Source organism: Anopheles coluzzii, chromosome 3, assembly GCF_943734685.1.
Source record: "Anopheles coluzzii chromosome 3, AcolN3, whole genome shotgun sequence".
In the NCBI taxonomy this organism is placed as follows: domain Eukaryota; kingdom Metazoa; phylum Arthropoda; class Insecta; order Diptera; family Culicidae; genus Anopheles; species Anopheles coluzzii.
In genome coordinates, this window is record NC_064671.1 from 43,009,667 (window position 1) to 43,029,329 (window position 19,663).

At 45.3% G+C, this 19,663-nt stretch overlaps 3 protein-coding genes across 4 annotated transcripts; 2 read left to right on the forward strand and 1 right to left on the reverse strand.

Annotated features, from left to right (window-relative positions):
- Positions 1 to 7,357: 7,357 nt before the first annotated feature.
- LOC120956770 (peptidyl-prolyl cis-trans isomerase E) lies at positions 7,358 to 8,608 on the reverse strand. Its single transcript, XM_040378496.2, has 3 exons — positions 7,883 to 8,608; positions 7,629 to 7,801; positions 7,358 to 7,543 (listed from the first exon to the last, which is right to left on the reverse strand). Exons 1-3 carry the CDS (start codon positions 8,480 to 8,482, stop codon positions 7,396 to 7,398), a joined length of 921 nt encoding a protein of 306 aa, XP_040234430.1. The 5' UTR covers positions 8,483 to 8,608; the 3' UTR covers positions 7,358 to 7,395.
- Positions 8,609 to 8,895: 287 nt separating this feature from the next.
- LOC120956768 (CDK5RAP3-like protein) lies at positions 8,896 to 10,858 on the forward strand. Its single transcript, XM_040378491.2, has 4 exons — positions 8,896 to 8,999; positions 9,086 to 9,260; positions 9,326 to 10,439; positions 10,520 to 10,858. The coding sequence occupies exons 1-4, from the start codon at positions 8,994 to 8,996 to the stop codon at positions 10,755 to 10,757; spliced, it is 1,533 nt and encodes a 510-aa protein (XP_040234425.2). The 5' UTR covers positions 8,896 to 8,993; the 3' UTR covers positions 10,758 to 10,858.
- An 88-nt stretch (positions 10,859 to 10,946) lies between these two features.
- Positions 10,947 to 19,641, forward strand: LOC120956769 (uncharacterized). 2 transcript variants are annotated; one of them, XM_040378493.2, is made up of 8 exons: positions 10,947 to 11,896; positions 14,709 to 14,889; positions 15,006 to 15,203; positions 15,347 to 15,442; positions 15,844 to 15,942; positions 16,652 to 16,783; positions 16,860 to 17,118; positions 17,205 to 19,641. In XM_040378493.2, the coding sequence occupies exons 2-8, from the start codon at positions 14,767 to 14,769 to the stop codon at positions 17,393 to 17,395; spliced, it is 1,098 nt and encodes a 365-aa protein (XP_040234427.1). In that variant the 5' UTR covers positions 10,947 to 11,896; positions 14,709 to 14,766; the 3' UTR covers positions 17,396 to 19,641. The 2 variants fall into 2 exon arrangements, with proteins under 2 accessions (XP_040234427.1, XP_040234428.1); XM_040378494.2 differs by having other exon boundaries at positions 10,947 to 11,769.
- Positions 19,642 to 19,663: the final 22 nt, after the last annotated feature.

Sequence of the window (19,663 nt, forward strand, 5' to 3'; positions counted from 1 at the left end):
ACGTTTCGCGTGTCCAGTTCGGATCAGCTAGGGTTCGTGGATGACAGTTGCAATCGAACGTCAGGCGGGAGTTGCTGATTCAGTGGAGACATACACGCAAAGTTCGGAAATTATTTACAGGCGGTCCCCGAGATACACGGTTAATGGGGACCGAAAACGGCCGCAAAATACCGCGTATCTCGAATTTCCGCGTAAGTCGAATCTCGTGATTTCCAGCTAAAATATCACAAATTTTCGTGTAATTTTGCAAGTAGGGGGCGGTTTTAGTCACTTTATGAATTATTTGATATGATTCTGACTGAATATAACTGTTTTAAACCTTTTGAAATAGTTTTGAACATTCGATCAAAACGGAAATTATTTTGCAATTTGCAATTGATGTGTCAAATCAGTACAATTTGCTCAAAGAATTGTCAAATTTAGAAAACCGCGTATCTCCGAATCCGCGTATAATAGGTACCGTGTATCTCGGGGACCGCCTGTACATCGTTTTATTGGCGCTTGAAAGCTTTTATTTTTAATAAAATTATCGTGTTTACTAGTACAGTGAAGCGCCGTTTATCCGGGTACCTTTTATCCGGCTCTCCGTTTATCCGTGCTGTTGAGAAATGACCCGGATGACAATTTCAGCACGGAAAATCGGGTTGACATTTGATGCAAGTCGCTTTCCGTTCCGCTTTTCAGACGAAAGCGATCTCACTATGAGCAGCGTGCTATGAGAAAAAAAGGAAGGGGAAAATCAGTGCAATCATCGTCATGGTAGTCATGGCGAAAAAAAGGTATTCTCCCCTCTTTCACTTTTTCCACCGTTACATCCCTAGTACACTCTGACTCTTCCTTTCTATACAGTTCATCTGTTGACTTGTTGTACTGCCGTGGTTGGATTTGATCCGCAGTACATCAAGTCAGAACAGCTCTATTAAACATGTAAACCATTGAAGGCTTCGAAATCTAGGACGTTTAAAAGGCACTAGTAGACACATCCAAGCTTGGAGAAGAAATAGATCCACGCACCAGTGAAATTATTTACGATGATATCGTGTTACCTTGGATGATTGCATGGAGTTTGAGAAACATCAATGGATGATGAAGAGCATACGATGGAGAGTGCAAGTAATGAATTGGTTTTTCGTGAATTGTGGAAACTAAATTTGATTCTTTTTGAATGGTAGCTGCTGATTTAGGATCCAGGCTAGACAAAGAAAATGGATTTGAAGAAAATTTGGGAAAATAGAGTGTATAAATCCTCCAAGAGCAAATAATGACTGAAGCAATTCCAATGTGACTAGCAGTGGAAAAGGAGTGTACGCTCTCTAAGCATGGATGAATTTGCAAATAACAGAGGATGTAAGAACACTGCAAAACAGCACATGTTATGTGCATGTGGCCAGCCGACTCTGTCACTCAATTTACACTACAAACCATTAAAAGCACGTGATTTTATCTAGCTTTTTTAGGGTTTGCCGCGAATAATTTTCAAGCTTATAAGGCATGCTTTTAGGCTTTAGGCCTTTCTGTGATTCAAAGGAATGTTTAAGAAATGTTGTTGCAGTTCAAAACTACAAAATACATCACGAATCAATACAATTATACTATTTTTTAAGTAATTGATTAGATGTGTATTTTTCTCAGTTTTAATGTGTTCCATCGTATTCAGTTGTTTAAGTGTCGAACATCTGTGTCGGCCAGGGGCCCCAAAAATGGAACCTACGCCCCGCTCACAAGTAAAATTGCTACTCAATCTCTGGTTAGGACATTTGATACAAGCTTCAATCAAGCCTCTAATTTCGTGTGATCGCTTAGGGCCTCCACTCGTCTTAATCCGCCACTGCTAACAATCACCCACAATCCAAAAGATGGCCTTTTGTGGACGATTATTTACGTTCTAAATTCGACTCGATGCGGTATTTCTGGGTGTTTCTAGGTAGGTTCGAGGCTCTCTAGGTATTTTCAATCCATGTAATATTCCTCTTGATTTTCAACGTTAACGGTTAATGGTCATCGCACAACTGGGTATCTTCTTCATCGTCAAACACTGCTTCATTTTTTGTTGATGCCTGTCATGGAGAAAGAATCACCCTCTGCAATTTAAAAACTTTTTTTACATTGACAACAGCACTCTGTTAGAGGCTATAAATCAACTATTAGTAAGGGAAGATGTTCATCATCTTCCCATGTTTGATTTTATGTTTTCTTGTAAGCATCGTGTGTCCGATACAACATTTCACTATATTTTAACTGATTTGGGATATTTGATATGCTCTTTCAACAAAAAAATCGAGAAATGTAGCCCACGGTCAATTATTGCACGTTTTACAAATGTAAACTATTCGTAGGTGATCCAATGTTCTTCTCAAACCACAACACAATGGCGGCTCGATGTGGGGAAGATATTTTTACTCACTCCAAAATCCGACCTCATCATGATTTCATCATGTGAGCGGCTGTTGCTTGATCATCTCATTAGAGCAATCATCGGCCATAGATCTGCTCACCATACAAACAAAATCATCTCGCCTCAGCGAGGGGAAAAAACAAGCTTGCTCAGTATGCAGGAGGAAACGATGATAGCCTCTCAGTATGGGTTGAAGCAGCTGTCATTGAGCTCGCCATAGTGAGAGCAGGCTGGATTGTCATTTGGGGATAGTGCCCAAATGACAATCCAGCCTGCTCTCACTATGGCGAGCTCAATGACAGCTGCTTCAACCCATACTGAGAGGCTATCATCGTTTCCTCCTGCATACTGAGCAAGCTTGTTTTTTCCCCTCGCTGAGGCGAGATGATTTTGTTTGTATGGTGAGCAGATCTATGGCCGATGATTGCTCTAATGAGATGATCAAGCAACAGCCGCTCACATGATGAAATCATGATGAGGTCGGATTTTGGAGTGAGTAAAAATATCTTCCCCACATCGAGCCGCCATTGTGTTGTGGTTTGAGAAGAACATTGGATCACCTACGAATAGTTTACATTTGTAAAACGTGCAATAATTGACCGTGGGCTACATTTCTCGATTTTTTTGTTGAAAGAGCATATCAAATATCCCAAATCAGTTAAAATATAGTGAAATGTTGTATCGGACACACGATGCTTACAAGAAAACATAAAATCAAACATGGGAAGATGATGAACATCTTCCCTTACTAATAGTTGATTTATAGCCTCTAACAGAGTGCTGTTGTCAATGTAAAAAAAGTTTTTAAATTGCAGAGGGTGATTCTTTCTCCATGACAGGCATCAACAAAAAATGAAGCAGTGTTTGACGATGAAGAAGATACCCAGTTGTGCGATGACCATTAACCGTTAACGTTGAAAATCAAGAGGAATATTACATGGATTGAAAATACCTAGAGAGCCTCGAACCTACCTAGAAACACCCAGAAATACCGCATCGAGTCGAATTTAGAACGTAAATAATCGTCCACAAAAGGCCATCTTTTGGATTGTGGGTGATTGTTAGCAGTGGCGGATTAAGACGAGTGGAGGCCCTAAGCGATCACACGAAATTAGAGGCTTGATTGAAGCTTGTATCAAATGTCCTAACCAGAGATTGAGTAGCAATTTTACTTGTGAGCGGGGCGTAGGTTCCATTTTTGGGGCCCCTGGCCGACACAGATGTTCGACACTTAAACAACTGAATACGATGGAACACATTAAAACTGAGAAAAATACACATCTAATCAATTACTTAAAAAATAGTATAATTGTATTGATTCGTGATGTATTTTGTAGTTTTGAACTGCAACAACATTTCTTAAACATTCCTTTGAATCACAGAAAGGCCTAAAGCCTAAAAGCATGCCTTATAAGCTTGAAAATTATTCGCGGCAAACCCTAAAAAAGCTAGATAAAATCACGTGCTTTTAATGGTTTGTAGTGTAAATTGAGTGACAGAGTCGGCTGGCCACATGCACATAACATGTGCTGTTTTGCAGTGTTCTTACATCCTCTGTTATTTGCAAATTCATCCATGCTTAGAGAGCGTACACTCCTTTTCCACTGCTAGTCACATTGGAATTGCTTCAGTCATTATTTGCTCTTGGAGGATTTATACACTCTATTTTCCCAAATTTTCTTCAAATCCATTTTCTTTGTCTAGCCTGGATCCTAAATCAGCAGCTACCATTCAAAAAGAATCAAATTTAGTTTCCACAATTCACGAAAAACCAATTCATTACTTGCACTCTCCATCGTATGCTCTTCATCATCCATTGATGTTTCTCAAACTCCATGCAATCATCCAAGGTAACACGATATCATCGTAAATAATTTCACTGGTGCGTGGATCTATTTCTTCTCCAAGCTTGGATGTGTCTACTAGTGCCTTTTAAACGTCCTAGATTTCGAAGCCTTCAATGGTTTACATGTTTAATAGAGCTGTTCTGACTTGATGTACTGCGGATCAAATCCAACCACGGCAGTACAACAAGTCAACAGATGAACTGTATAGAAAGGAAGAGTCAGAGTGTACTAGGGATGTAACGGTGGAAAAAGTGAAAGAGGGGAGAATACCTTTTTTTCGCCATGACTACCATGACGATGATTGCACTGATTTTCCCCTTCCTTTTTTTCTCATAGCACGCTGCTCATAGTGAGATCGCTTTCGTCTGAAAAGCGGAACGGAAAGCGACTTGCATCAAATGTCAACCCGATTTTCCGTGCTGAAATTGTCATCCGGGTGCAATATAATGGTGACATTGGATATTTGAAAAAGCAGTTAAAAGAGCACATGGTCATAACAAAAGACACGATTATTCAGGGCAAATTTCAAATATTCTCATCGGAAAAACATGTACAGGCGGTGCCCGAGATACACGGTACCTCTTATACGCGGATTCGGAGATACGCGGTTTTCTAAATTTGACAATTCTTTGAGCAAATTGTACTGATTTGACACATCAATTTCAAATTGCAAAATAATTTCCGTTTTGATCGAATGTTAAAAACTATTTCAAAAGGTTTAAAACAGTTATTTTCAGTCAGAATCATATCAAATAATTCATAAACTGACTAAAACCGCCCCCTACTTGCAAAATTACACAAAAATTTGTGAAATTTTAGCAGGAAATCACGAGATTCGACTTACGCGGAAATTCGAGATACGCGGTATTTTGCGGCCGTTTTCGGTCCCCATTAACCGTGTATCTCGGGGACCGCCTGTAGTTGATAAAAACGGGGTTATTTTTATCAAAAAATAAGATACCCAAGCGCCACAGATTAAGCTTAAACGACTGGAAAATTGAATATCCATAGAAAAAAAAATGAAAGCTCCACAGCTTCATTGGTTTGATCAATAGATGGCGTATTAAAACTGATCATTATATTGCTATCCTTTTCTTGCAATGTGTTTCGACAAGTTTCATCTTATCATGACCTATATAGCCTTATAACTTTCTGAGCAAAAATCTATATGAATGGTCGTGTGGTCAGATACGTGGGTATCAACACCAACGACCATTACTCAAATCTCACTTGCTTCAGTGCTGGTAGTTTCCATTGGAGTTTAGTATTTAAACAATCGTATCGCCGTTCTAGTTCTAGCGATGCATAACTTCAATGCGAAACCATACAACAGTACAGAGGAAATGAGAAAGCTCTCCTCCAAGCGATGAAGCTCAACTGGTTGGGGTATCCCACCAACAGAGAGCGCCACCAGTTTTTTTGCTATTTTTAGAATGCATGAGTCGTTTGCCGTCTGCTAAACGAAGTCTTTCTATATTCCGTTTAGGTAGAGAACTTGAGTCGTTTAGAAGCCGTTTAGTGGCCGTTTAGTGGATTTGTGGCACTTGGGATTGTCGAGGTGTGTTTAAATAAGAGTTCTCCAAACTAGTGATGAGAAAAATGAAGATTTCATCGGAATCGATTCCGGTTAGTTCCAAAGTTTTCTGGAATCGATTCCGGAATCGGCTACGGAATTGGTTCCGAAATCGGCTTCGGAATCGGCTTCGGAATCGGAATCGGTTCCGGAATCAAAATCGGAACCGGCATCAGAGTTGGCTCCAAAATCAGAATTAGCTTCGAAACAGAGTCGGTTTCGGCATTCATTTTCGATCCATTTTCATGGAAATTTCCGGACTGATTTCTCTTCTGAAACTTCTTATTTCAATTCAAGAACTAATTCTCATTCCGGAGTGTCGTGATTTTCGCTCATTTTTCAATTTTATTTTTCGTTTGCACTTGCCGATCTTTCCTCTACGCAATTAATCACAAGACTGCCTGAACTGAACTCCTCCTGTCAGATTCCGCGCTTTTTTGTTTTCGCTCGCTTCTCTCTCGGTCTCTTTCCTTTTGTTTGGTCTCTCTCTCTCTCTCTCTCTCTCCGTCTTTCGCCTTATTTCAAATTTCTATGCGCTGCCCGTTAGGTAATACTGTTTCCTCCCGTCCCCTATTTTCTGACCTTTCCGCGACGCTTGGATATTTAATTCCTGCTATACGCCTCTCAACTCCTACACGGAGCTAATTCCATCTCTGGAGTCAATCCTGTTTCCATTACCGGAGCAAATTGCGATTCCCAGGTCGCTTCCGATTCCGGAGCCGATTTCGGAGCCGATTCCGGAGCCGACTTCGGAATTGGCTCCGGAATTGATTCTGAACAACGAATCGGAATCGGGTAGGTCCGATTCCAAGCTCCCACCGCTACTCCAAACCTTTCAGTTCGCGGGCCACATTGCTTTGCAAAACAATTGTTGAAGGCCATTTTAACGTTACTGTTGGCTAGTGGGTAAACATTAAAAACTCTTTTTCATAGGAAAATTATATTAAATAAATTATAAAATTTCTGCAGCTTTTTATTACTGAACCTTGATTTTCGTCGTTCAAAAGCCTAAGAATTTGTTATTTATTTTCGTAGTCAAAATAATAAACTTGTTATTTACTATTTTTACCAGGTAATCGCGGGTCGCATGATAGGCCATCAAGGACCGCATGCGGCCCGCGGTCCGTAGTTTGGAGATCCTTGCTTTAAATCATTCCCCTTTCGATTTCACAGGCGATTATGCTTTCCCTGCCAAACCATGGATAGGTAAACCGAGGTGGAAACCGGCACCAAACTCACCGGAAGCTGCGCAAAATAAGAACGTAGCAAAGGGAAAGCAAACAATACAGCGAGCTTACAACATGCTGAAAAACCGATTTCGATGCTTGCAAGGGACTCGTAAGCTACACTACGCACCGGCGAAAGTGGCACTAATGACAAGTGTTTGCTGCATTGTACACAACATTTGTATGGCGCTTAATTTGGGAGCATTTGTTGAAGAAAGAAGCTCCGGAAATTGATTCTAAGGTATCATCATATCGAACTATAAGACAATAGGGCATGAACTAACATAATAACCTTGCGAAGCAATAAGCATAATGAACACAACTTGGAATACAATTCGCATCACCTTTTTTTTATTAACCCTTCACTTCGCCACAGGCGACAATCGTCACCTTCTGCTGCACTCGTCCGCCCTTCGATCCACAGCGTTCCATTTTTCGTACCACATCGGCACCGCTAATAACGTTGCCAAACACGACATGCTTTCCGTCGAGCCAGTCAGTTCTGTGAATTAAAGGAAGGAAAAACCAAACGACATACAAATGTAAGCAATATCCTCCGCTAACGGTGCCCCATGCGTTTGTCTTACTTTTCCGTACAGATGAAAAACTGGGATCCATTCGTGTTTGGGCCAGAGTTGGCCATCGAAAGCACACCGAACCCGGTATGCTTAAGGATGAAGTTTTCGTCCGCAAACTTCTTACCGTAGATGGATTTTCCGCCCGAGCCGTTGTTTGCGGTAAAATCGCCCCCTTGGCACATCTGAAGTATGGCAAGAAGTGCAAGAAATGTTAGATTCTATCCACCGATTGAAGCACAAAAACGCCACAAAAACAAACTCACAAACTCCGGTATGATGCGATGAAAGGTCGATCCCTTGTAGCCAAAGCCCTGTTCGCCGGTGCAGAGTGCACGGAAGTTTTCCGCCGTCTTGGGCACCACATCCGCCCGCAGCACCATGATGATGCGGCCGACATCACTGTTCCCTATCCGTATGTCGAAGAACACCTGCGGGTTGCGCTTCTTCTCTTCCGCCGCTTTCGGTTCCTTCGGCTGCACCTCATCCGTGCCAGTGTCCATCGGCTGCTCGGCACCATTCTCCCCATCGTTCTTGAGCGTTGCCCCGGCGTGCTTCTGCAACCAATTGTCGTCGGCCCAGACCGGCCGATTGCTGCCCTCCTTGATGCGCTGCGGTTTCGCCGTGTTGACGCGTATCGTCCGTCCGCACAGCTCCGAATCGTTCATGTTGTCGACGGCGGCGGCCGCATCTTCCGCGTTTTCAAACTCGATGAAGGCGAACCCGCGGTGCTTCTGTGACTCGTAGTCGATCGGCATCTGTATGTCCACCAGGTCACCGAACGGGATGAATGCGTCGGTAATTAGCTTCTCTGTCACCTCCTCCGAGAGGCCACCGACGTACACGGTGCGTTTGTCGCTCGTCATCGTTTTTGCGGGTGTTTACGGCTTTTGGAAAGGTTTTGCGGACGCCTGCAACGCGCGGAAAGCTGCTGTTATTCTCGATTGGATTTGTTTACGTTCCAATGCCGGGTTGTATTGTCAAACTGGGGATAATTGTAAACATCGTTTTGCTATGGCGTGGTGAGACGGATGCCAAGGCCAAGGTTTATACAGCGCACCTGTATTTCTTTTTAATTCAATTACGAAATGTGAAATGGAAACACAAGTGCCATTTCTATGATGAAAATAGTATGTTTCTTCACTTTTAACTTCATTTTCACTTACATTCAAAAAATACCACACAAAACTGATAATGAGTGCTAGAGAAAGTCACCTAAACATCGTTCAATTGTCAGGTCAGAGAACGTCTGGGTACATGGTCCTACCTGCTCTGCGTCACCTTTCAATCGAATACGTGGAAACTTTGTTTTGCTTTTGCATCCATATCCCTTTCACCGACTAGCAAAGAACATCTGTGTGACCTGTTATTAACAACATGAATGTAAGTTATCCATAAAATCTTAATTCAACATACCCCCAACCCTTACAATCTGTTGCTCATTCGGACCTGCCCTTCATCTACCACAGGAAGCGGAAATCCCGATCGACATCGCCGCTGGCAAGCTGCTGGATTGGTTGATTTCCCGACGAATCGTTGACAAAAATTGGCACCTGCATATCCGCAACATTCGTAACAAAATCAGCAATGCCATCACGGACATGCCCGAGCACGACGAGCTATTGCAGCTGCTGTCCGGTGCACGTAAGCCTTCACATTTCCCTGTTTGTTTTGCCAGAGCTTTCACCATCATCCATGGTTCATTGTAGATATCAACTACTTCCACTGTCTGCGGATCGTGGACATTCTGAAGACCACGGAAGCCGACTCGAAGAACGTGTTTGGCCGCTACGGTAGCCAGCGCATGAAGGACTGGCAGGAGATTGTAAAGATGTACGAAAAGGACAACCTCTACCTGGCGGAAGCGGCCCAAATACTGGTGCGCAACATCAACTACGAAATCCCGGGCATACGCAAACAGATCAAGCATCTGGAGCAGCTGAGCGAGGAAGCGGACAAGAAGGTGGAGGATCTGGAACGCTCCGAAAAGGTGGTGATGGCGGAGTATCAAAACATGTGCAAGCAGCTGGGCGTTACGGGTACAAACCTGCGGCAGGAGCTGGTGGACAAAGTGTTCAACGACCTACCCGGCATGCTCACGAAGGTGGCCAGTTCGGTAGCGCCGCTGAAGAAAACGGTTGAACTGTACGCCTCGTTTATGAACGATGCGGAATGCTTGACACTGTTGAAGCACGTGCTGGCCAAAGGTAACACTACCGTGTACGAGTTTGTGTACGGTGAGCCACCGCTCTCGATCGAAGAACCGCCGGTCAAGTTTGTCACGGAGCAGCAGCAAGAGGCGGCAGATGATGGTGGTGTAATCGATTTTGGGGACGACAATGGTGGTGCGATCGATTTTGGCGATGGAAGTGGGCTGGATCTCGATGCACCGGTCGAGCTGGAGGTTGGCGATATTGATTGGGGAGCGGCGGATGAGGATGCCGATCCGGCCCTGGCAGGAGCGAACGATGGCAATGTGATCGATTTTAACATTTCCCTGGAAGAGAGTGGTATCGTCGTGGAGGAGGACGGTAATCTGGGTGGCGTTGCCAAGGGCGACGAAGCGTTTACCGTGCTCGATGCACAGCAGTACCGGGACCGGTTCGTGAACGATCTGTTGGAGCTACAGTCGTTCTTGAAGATGCGTCTCCATCAGCTCGGAAGCGCCGATAAGGCGCAGGTACTGGCGTTTGCAATTATGGACAATTTCAAGGACCACGATGAAAAGACGGTGGCAAGTATGCTGGCCGAGGTGGAAGTCGTATACGCGGGTGTGACGGACGAGCTGTTGCAGCATTTGCTGCAGATCAAACATTCCCCAGTGTAAGAGCTTTGGATACATGGCAAACACATCCCTATAAGCCATTGTTGTTAAATACATATTTTCTATTGCTCCTTCACAGGTACGTGGACATTTTGACCTCGAACGTGAAGCAAAAACTAACGTCGATCGATAAGATGAAGGAGACGGCACTAATGAAGCGGGAAAAATCGGTCAGCTTCAAGCAGCAGAGCGTCGAGCTGAAACCGACGCAGACAAAAATCGTGGAGCAGACGAAAACGCTCCAAGGGCAGATAGAGAAGGACATTTCGAAGCGGTACAAAAACCGCCCCGTCAACCTGTACGGTACTAATCTGTAGTAGTGGCGCAAGGGCGCTTCGTTGATTTGTTCGCTTGACTTGTAATGCCTACTAAGATGTTAATATATGTAGAAGGGACCGGGGCGTTTGAGTTCGAAAAACGATGTGTAACGGTAAATTTAAATTAGTGTCCCTCGTGGTGACCCTACCGTTACGCACCCACCGGTTGAGAAACGTTACGGTGCGCTGTACGCATGAGCAGCGCGCAGCACAATATCATCGCATCTCAGGACGACGCACATAACGCAACACAGTCATCCTTGTTCACGGGTTTTTTATGGCTATATATACGCCAGGAGAAAGAGAGAGAGAGAGAGAGAGCGAGAGAGAACGAGTGTAGTTTTCCTACAGCATTCGGTCGTACTGGCGTGTTCGTTACGCGATTCCGCAGTTCGATTCGGGAATGCAACGAGTGTACGACAAACCGTCCCCTACTGGTGTGCCCGCTGGTGGTCTATCCGGAGTCGTCCTCGTTGTTCATTCATCTACATCGGTGTGATACTACCGTTGGTCGGTGGTCGTGGCTGTGCGGTAGAGGAGCAGGGCCGTATCTGCCGTGTGCGCCGTGCGGTTACGAAAAGGGGAGCGAGCGAAACCTGCCCCCCCGCGCCCCGTGTGCTCGTGTAATTTTAAACAGCTCAGTGTATTGCATTAAAAGCATTCCTGCTGCTTATCTAAGTAGAGTGAGAACGGAAAAGCAAAACGAAAAAAGGAAAGAAACCGAAGAGAAGGTTGCACAGGAAGGCGCCTGTGCGTGTGTTTGTGCGAGGGTACAAGGGAGCTGGTGGTGGTGGTGGTGGCGAAGTGAATGGTTGGTTCGTAGTGTGATGGATGGCAGTCGATTCATCCTGCAGGAAACTTGAAAGAAAAAGGTCTTCCCCCGGACCGCACGACGGGAGCAGCTGGTGTCGTCTCTGCTGGTGTGACCGCTGCTACTGCTGCTGGTACTGCAGGAGTAGGAGTTAGCAGCAGCAACTCTGCCTGGGCAGCGACAAGGGCAGCCTGGTCCCGGGTGGGTGTCCTGTGTGTGTGTCTGTGTGTGTGAGTGCGCGCTAGGCTGCTGCGGAAAGAAGAGCCGTCCGTTCGCTTGTAGTGCATGAAATTTCTTCCTTCATTAGTGGTGGACCGCATTTTTTGTGGTAGGTAGTAGTAGCAACTCTCGCTTATTGCCATTGGGTGGAAGCAAAAAAGCCGCCATAGGCACACCAGATCGGTCCATTTGAAAATTAAGTGAATTCTATGTATGTATGGGTGCGTATCGAGCTGTGAAAAGAGAATTCCACACACACACGCGGTATGCGCATTCGTTTTTTTTTTTTTTGGCTACCCGTATCCCCATGACCTCGTGATGATGGTGAAGGAAGGAGGGTGTGATGGTATGCTTGAATTGCTAAAAGATAGATCTCCGATAATTTAATCATACAGCAGTTGTTTAGTGTGTCCTTTACTCTGTTTGTGTATGTGTGTGTGTCAGTTTGCTGTCCTTGCTGTGTGGTGGAAAGCCCAGGGAAACTTCGGGCCTAGCCCAGTGAGACGACGAATAGTGAAAAAAACCACCGGAATCAGCGGAACTTCGACAAAACGGAAGGACATCCGATAGAGCAAATTAAATCGGATGCGGTTTGAAGAAGCGTACAAAGCTTGTTTGTGTATGGGTGTGTGTGTGTGTGTTTGTATGAACCGCGGATTACGAACTCCGACACCGACTGGTCCAAAGAGCGAACCAATTTTCGCGCGCGACCATTACCATCCTTCATCGTTCTTTATGACCGCCGCTGCGGCAGTGCCGTTTGGGAATGTATGTATATATGAGGCAAAACGTGCGAAATACAGCCGAAACAGGAGCTTCTCTTTAACCCCTCGGTATTGCCGAGCAGCAGCGGGATGAAAAATTGATCCAAGTAGGATTGCATCGAAACACGAAAGGGACACGCGAAACACACGACAAAGTTGGTGCGATGGGAAGGGCGGAGGAGGAAAAGGAAATTGTAGGTCACTCACCACCATTGCGTCCCCTGTTCGGTTGGTGTGCTTCATTCATAAGAATCATGATTCGCTTTTCCATCTTGTCTCTTCCCCACCTCGCTTCCTCGCTTTATCTTCTTCTTCTGCTCTCTGAACCAACGTGCTGGATGCGGACCCCGCTGGACAAGGACCCGGGGAGAAACACGTACACTAAGTACGGGGGGGGGGGGGGGGACCTGTACATCTGCACCGCCACGCCGCGGTGTGTGAAGTAACATTTCGACCTTCTGCTCATCACACACCACACGCGCTGCTCGCACATTCCAGGATATGTTATTGTGTGCGTGTGTGTGTGCGTATGCCTCTGCTCTCTCACACACCCAAAACACCGCGCGATGGAATGTGCGTTGGTATGCGTGACACACGCAGCAACAAAAAAAAACGCACACTTTTTCACGTGTGCACCAGTGTATGTGTGTGCGTAAATAGTGTAGACGCATCGTGATGGTCTACTATTGCTACTGCTAGAGTGTCCTTTTTCTGGAGTGTGAAGTGTCCTTTTGATCGTGGAATGCTTTGCCATTTTCAGCAAAGCCGTTGTGTATCGCTCCATGAGCATTATCGATTTTGCTGCTGCGAGCATTTAGCCTGTACACGTGCTTGTGCGTGCCTGTGGGTCGTTGAACACGTGGTCCAAAATTTTAATCCCAAAATTACCATTTTCCACACCGTCGTCGTGCTCTGTTTCCTGTCCGTACGAACAAGAACCTTTTAGGTATTTCATCAAAGCAGCCCGTATTTGTGTGTTAGTGGAGTACGACTACCGCGATGTGTGTGTGTGTTAGTTCGTGTAGTTTTTTTCCTGTTGTCGTTCAAGTGCGGTTTAAATGCATGTGCGCTACAGGATATGGGGAGTGGGAAATCAATCATAAAACCACCAGCAGCAGGAAAAGTGCTGTCTCTTCCGTGGGTTTCCGCTTTCGTGACACATAATGGACTAAATGTGTGTGTATGTGTGTTTGTGTGTTTTGTGCTTTTTTTTCTTACCCTTTCTCGTCCTCTCACTTTCAACTCTCCGTTATTCTCTGTTTGTATCCTGCTCTCTAGCGCTTTCACTCTCTCTTTCGCTCATTCGCTTACTCTCCCTATATGTCTATCTCCATCTCGCTCTCACTCTCGCTCGCTCTCTCTCCTACTCTCGTATACTCACTCTCGCCCGCATTCCAATTTCTTTTCCCACACCTTTGTGCGCTGTGCTGCTGCTACTGCTGGTGGTAGTGGTGGTGGTTAATTTTCCGCGCCTTCTACGCTCACGGTTCCATGCTCACCTCAAACTCTCACTTTTTTGCCTGCGCCTCCATGCTTCTCGCATCGATGGAGGCGCCTAGTGTTTCTTCCTTGCGGAACACGCACACACTCACACAAAAACTCACGGAAAGCATCGTCGGCAGCGGTGGTAGTGGTGGTGGTGGTGCTGCTGCTGCTGCTGCGTGTGCACGGGATGCTTTGTTATGTAAAACCTGCTCCCGTTTAGCACGCGCTCTGCTAACCGTGCTTCCTGTACGACCGCGGTACAACCGGAACAACCAGCCCGCATCTTCCTCCGTTTAGCCTTCCGGCGGCAACAGGACGGGGCAAAGGAAGGGGCGCTAAGAAATGGACGGAGCGGTGAGGTTGAAGGTTCATCATTGCGAATTTCGGACGGTGCAAACGACTTACTACATACACAATCCCCGCTTGTTCCTTGTCACTGGCACCGTGGCGCATTGAGGAAACGATTTTTCATTTCAAGCTGGCTGTCAAACGACTGTTCAAAACATTCCCAAACGGATCGATCAAGTGTTGCTTGTGCTGCCGCTCCACTGCCTACTGATTGTGTGCTACCCCAACTAGTGTGACAATTTTTAATTAAACGCAAGTCCTTACGCCGTTCGGTTTCTTTGCCTTTTTTTCCCTATGGCCGCATCCACACGCCGCGCGCTTCAGCTTTGGCAACCGGACCCAGTATCGTGTACGGTGATGGGGGAGGGCCCCCTGACGGGAGATGCAACCACCCCAACGTTACATACCGTCAGTTTCTGATTTATACGGTACGGACGAAATAGAGTTCCTGCTGGACGAAATACGGGATCTCGAACCAGCCTGCTGTCAGCTGGAGGACATCCAGGTAGGCCATGTTTTTCTTCTTCTTTGTTTTTCGTTTCTCTGGACTTATTTAACTGTTTTCCCTTGTACCTTGTGACGACCCGTCACCCGATTGTGCTGCTTCTCCCCACTTTGCAGGACTTTGAAATAGCTGGCAGCAGAGCAGGGGAGCTTTCCATATCGCTCGAATCACCGATCGGCACGTGCACGTCCTGGGACTCGCATGCACATTACCGTCAAAGGATAGGGAACACACCGCTACCGTGGGGCGTTGCGCTGCACTGCGACGCCTCACATCTCACCAGCCCGACCGGCATCGTGCGGATACTGCTGGTGGTACGTTCGCCAAAAAGCACCTCCCCACTCCTCTCCTCCCCTCACCCGTTCCCTCTGCACTGACCCAAATACCTAATGGTGTATGGTGGATGTGTGTGTGTGTGTGTGTGTGGCTGCTACTCAACACATTTTATTTATTGTAGGTCTCATCCGCCGCATGTCTTGCCTGTGAGTGTTCCGCCGGCACGGTACAGGTCGGTCTGTTTCTACTGCCATTGATTGGGCGCCTGAGGTTGATGGTAAGTGGACAGTGAACTGACAGATGTAGAGAAAGAGGGGGGAGGGGAGCGTACGAGAAGAGTACGGGAGAGACAGAAAAGGACGATGGGAATGGGTGTTAAGAGGCCACTAAAATCCCCCCTCTCTTATTTGATAAGCACGCTGTTGACACGTTTAGCGTTTGACACGGTGGTAACAGGATTAATGATGATGATCGCGTCGCTGGTTGTGGTAATGTGATGATGGTGCTGAGTAGTGCACGATAAATGGTGCTGTCCAAGGGGAGAGAAAAAAAATAGAAAAAAGTAGAACGGGTCGTTTAAAGGGGCAGTTTGAGGATTTTAAGTGACGTTCAAACAAAACGATGTCACCCCGAGAGATTGTGTAATTAATGGTAGTGCTCTGTACACACATATTGCAGGTTTTTTGCGCCCTGTTCTCCTTGTTAGTCACCTGTTTGATGCTGTTTTTGGATATCTCACACATAGCGTTAATGTTTCCCTTCAACTGGGGAAGATTGGTAAGTAGTAGCTACAAGGTTTTCCAAACTAATGCTGTGTATGGAATAGAGGTTAGATGAATGTGACACATCAAATTCCAGTCAATCTGTATGATGAAAGAATCGTTTCATGCCCGGTCTTGCAGGAGCCCGTGCATCCATCTATTGAGCAGCCGGGACAAATATGAATAGCAAAAATCGATTAAAAAATCATTCCGAAACCATGATGAATTGACCGATCGGTGGACTTAGAAATACAGTGGAGCTCCGTTTATCCAGGAACCTTTTATCCGGCTATCCGTTTATCCGTGCTGTTGAGAAATGACAATTCAATACAAAGGGGACATTGCGTTCTGAGGAGGATACTTAAAACGACGGTTATCAGAGCACATTGTCATAACAAAAAACACTATAATTTCTAATATTCTCATTGCAAAAACATAAAGTTAATAAAAATTTGCTAATTTGTATAAAACATAAGATGAATTTGAAACGTGCTTAAATATATTCTTTGACTCATTATCCGTGTTATTCGCATAGCCGGGCGAGGATAAACGGCGCTCCACTGTATTACATTTTCCAAACATATTACGAAAAAAACCCTACATACATTTCATTGACACATTCAACCGACCTCTACTCACCAGCTAAACTCACTCGCAAAACGTCTACATTGCGCTTTTTAAGGCTAACAACTTTGCACTTTGTTCTATTGCTGCTCACTTCCCAGAATGCATGGATGTACCTGACGATTGGTTTATTATTTATTGTGGGTTCATCATTGCTAATACATATGGTATTTTTCGCTGAAGAATTCATGTGGGTGCCAAAGCACTCGAAGGACACACTATTCATATCAGCGGTAAGTGCAACGGCAACCGTACCAATCGCACCAATGGTTATGACATGAAAAAAGCTCTTTTATTCCACTGCCACAGATTCTTGGCTACATCTGCTCGATCGAAGCGTGCGTGCTGGCGGCACTGACAAAATGTCCGTCCCAGTACCGGCACGTCATGGACGAGTACAGCGAGATGTGTTTGGAGGAGCGCGAGCTGAGCCCCATCTGCAGTAACGACATCACCAACCACAACCACACTACGGCTTCGAACGATCTGTCGAACCATCGGAGCTACAATAAAATCGAAACGGGTGATAGCATTACGCCAACGTGTAATCAAAAACCTTACATACCAGGTAAGAGGTGGTCGCTGTTTGAATTGTAACGCTCACAATGAATTGTAACATCTTTTTTTTTATTTTCCACATCCCCTCTTTTGTAGTGAAACGTCCCGACCAATCGTACAACCAGCGACCTACCCTAGGTAATATGCAGAAGTCGAATCACCGCAATCGGCAGGGTTACCACTATCAACCAATCGCCTCAACCTCCCGGCAAAGTCCCACGTTCGTGCTGGACGAGGATGCGCTGCCGGGCCCATCGTCCCGCTCGCTCGACTACTCCAGTGCGTGATGATGTACTGCACCGATATTGGGGCGTACTGGGCGGTGGAATGGTGTGCCGGCAGCATCGGTCCGCTGGTGGTGGGGGTGTTGGTTTTATCAAATATTCGAGGAGTTGGTTTCCGTTTCTAGAGACGTTTGTCTGTTAAGTATTTCCTATAAGTATTAAGAACGCAGCCACAGTTACACACAGCCACACACCACATAATCACACAGCCACATCTACAACATTCGCTATTGTTTCAGTGCAATTTTTCGTAGTTTGCTGAAACAATCACACACACACAGACACACACATACACAGACACATTCACACTAAGCTCCGAGAGACAAAAAAAGGGAGCGCTCCATTTGTTGGTAAGAGCGGAGTGGGAGGTGGTAGAACTTCGACGAGACAAAACGATAAAACGATACCCTCGACAGGAATATGTCGACAGGAGTGTCTTACCGGTAGCGCCATTTGATGCGAAGGCAAATGTATGTTTTACCCAGACATTTTAAGACCCTGGAGTGGTGTAGGCTGGATGACGTTTGCTAGAATATAAGCTGCAGTTGGGACTATACGTGGACAGGGATAAAGTATAACCGCTAGCCCAACAGTGACATCGGTTTTAATGCGAATGGGTTAGTACGTATGTTACAATATTTGGATTCGTCTATAGGTCGGTTAAACAAGGCACCTGTTAATGAAAGTAAAAACAAGAAGAAGAAGAAGAAGAAACAACCAGACAAACAACAAACCAGCAAAACCGACATCGAGCAATCGTTGCATCATCCCTATTCATTTGCTCGTAGGCATCGGGGGAAAGCGTTACTGAATTGCTTCCAGTAGATCTCTGACGACAACCTTCTGGCACAAAACTTGCAATACACACACACACAAAACACGCAGACACATCCATCCTTAACACTGTTAGAGCACACTACAGCTAGCTCCAAATTAGCTTTTATTATTTCGTCTTTCGGGATTAATACTCTTCATTGGAGGATTCACTTCCAAATGGACTCCCTCCCCCAACTGGAGCGATCAACATAAAGCTAAAGAGCGCATAGAAACTCTCGTTTTGTTTAGCATCTCGCCCGCATATAACTTGCTATCGTAACCTCGTTATCTATATTTAAAAAAAACAAACAAACGATCCGGGTATCCAGGTACTATACTGACAAGAGGTCACCCAGAGTACTGCTGCGAGTACCCCTCGAAACAAACATAGAAATACTCTAGCGTCCGTCCTATTTTCCCAACAAAGAAGAAGAGCAGAAGAAAAAGATACCGAAGCACGAGGCACGAGGTAGTAGAGGAATGAAGAACAATGATAACAATATATTTTTGTACCGACATCTTTTCTGCAAGCCCGTTTTCATTTGTCTGCCTTCGTACCGTGTGTGAAGCCAGTTTAAGTAGCCCGTAGTAGAGATAGTGCTAGTGCGAGAACCGGAAGAGATCAAACCGTTCGAACGTTCGAATGGTAGGTGAACAGTGCGTAGCTTCTGAGAAGGATTTATTTGGCTCTTTCTTTGTTTTTGGGGTCTTATCTACTACTCATCTCAACTATCCCCGTACTCTCCTAGGGTAGCTGGTTTTGCTTATAGGTGTGTGGAATTAGAACAGCTCTATCAACAGTGAACCGCGATTGACGTTCACCCTTTGGTTTCACATTCGGATAGAACAGTGATCCATTATTTCATTCGCCCCCTTTCTCATCTCTTCCCTTTTCTATCTATTTCTCTCCATAATCTGCCGTCCAATAAATAAAACAAGTTGCTGTTTTAGTAGCCTGCAAAAGTGTCGGGCGCTATCGGGTTTTGCAAGATGCAGTAGCAGAAAGCAGGGTTCATCTCCTTAGTGTACTAGAATCGTTTGGTAGTACAGCCGCATCCACTCAAAGTGAGCCTGTTACAGCAAAAGATACGACATTGTGCAATAGATAGAGATGATGATGTGATCATTAAAAAAAATGAATCGTTTATTGCGTTCTGATTAGTGACGCTTGTGCGCAGCAACGCGATTTCATTTAAATGACGCACAGTAGGGTTGATCTGTTGGGACAATAATTGTAACTTACAGCAAGAAGACAAAAATAATCCTTCCTTTCAGTACGTAATGCATGGGTCTGCAGTCCCTTTGCTTTGGTACTATGGTATCCCGAAAAAAAAAATGATTCGACAAACGAAAAACAACAAAGACATGATAGAAAGCACACCAATGAGGTCGCGTCAATCGAAAAAGCAATAGAATCTCTCTGTATCTCTCTATATCTCTGTGTTTCCTATCCTA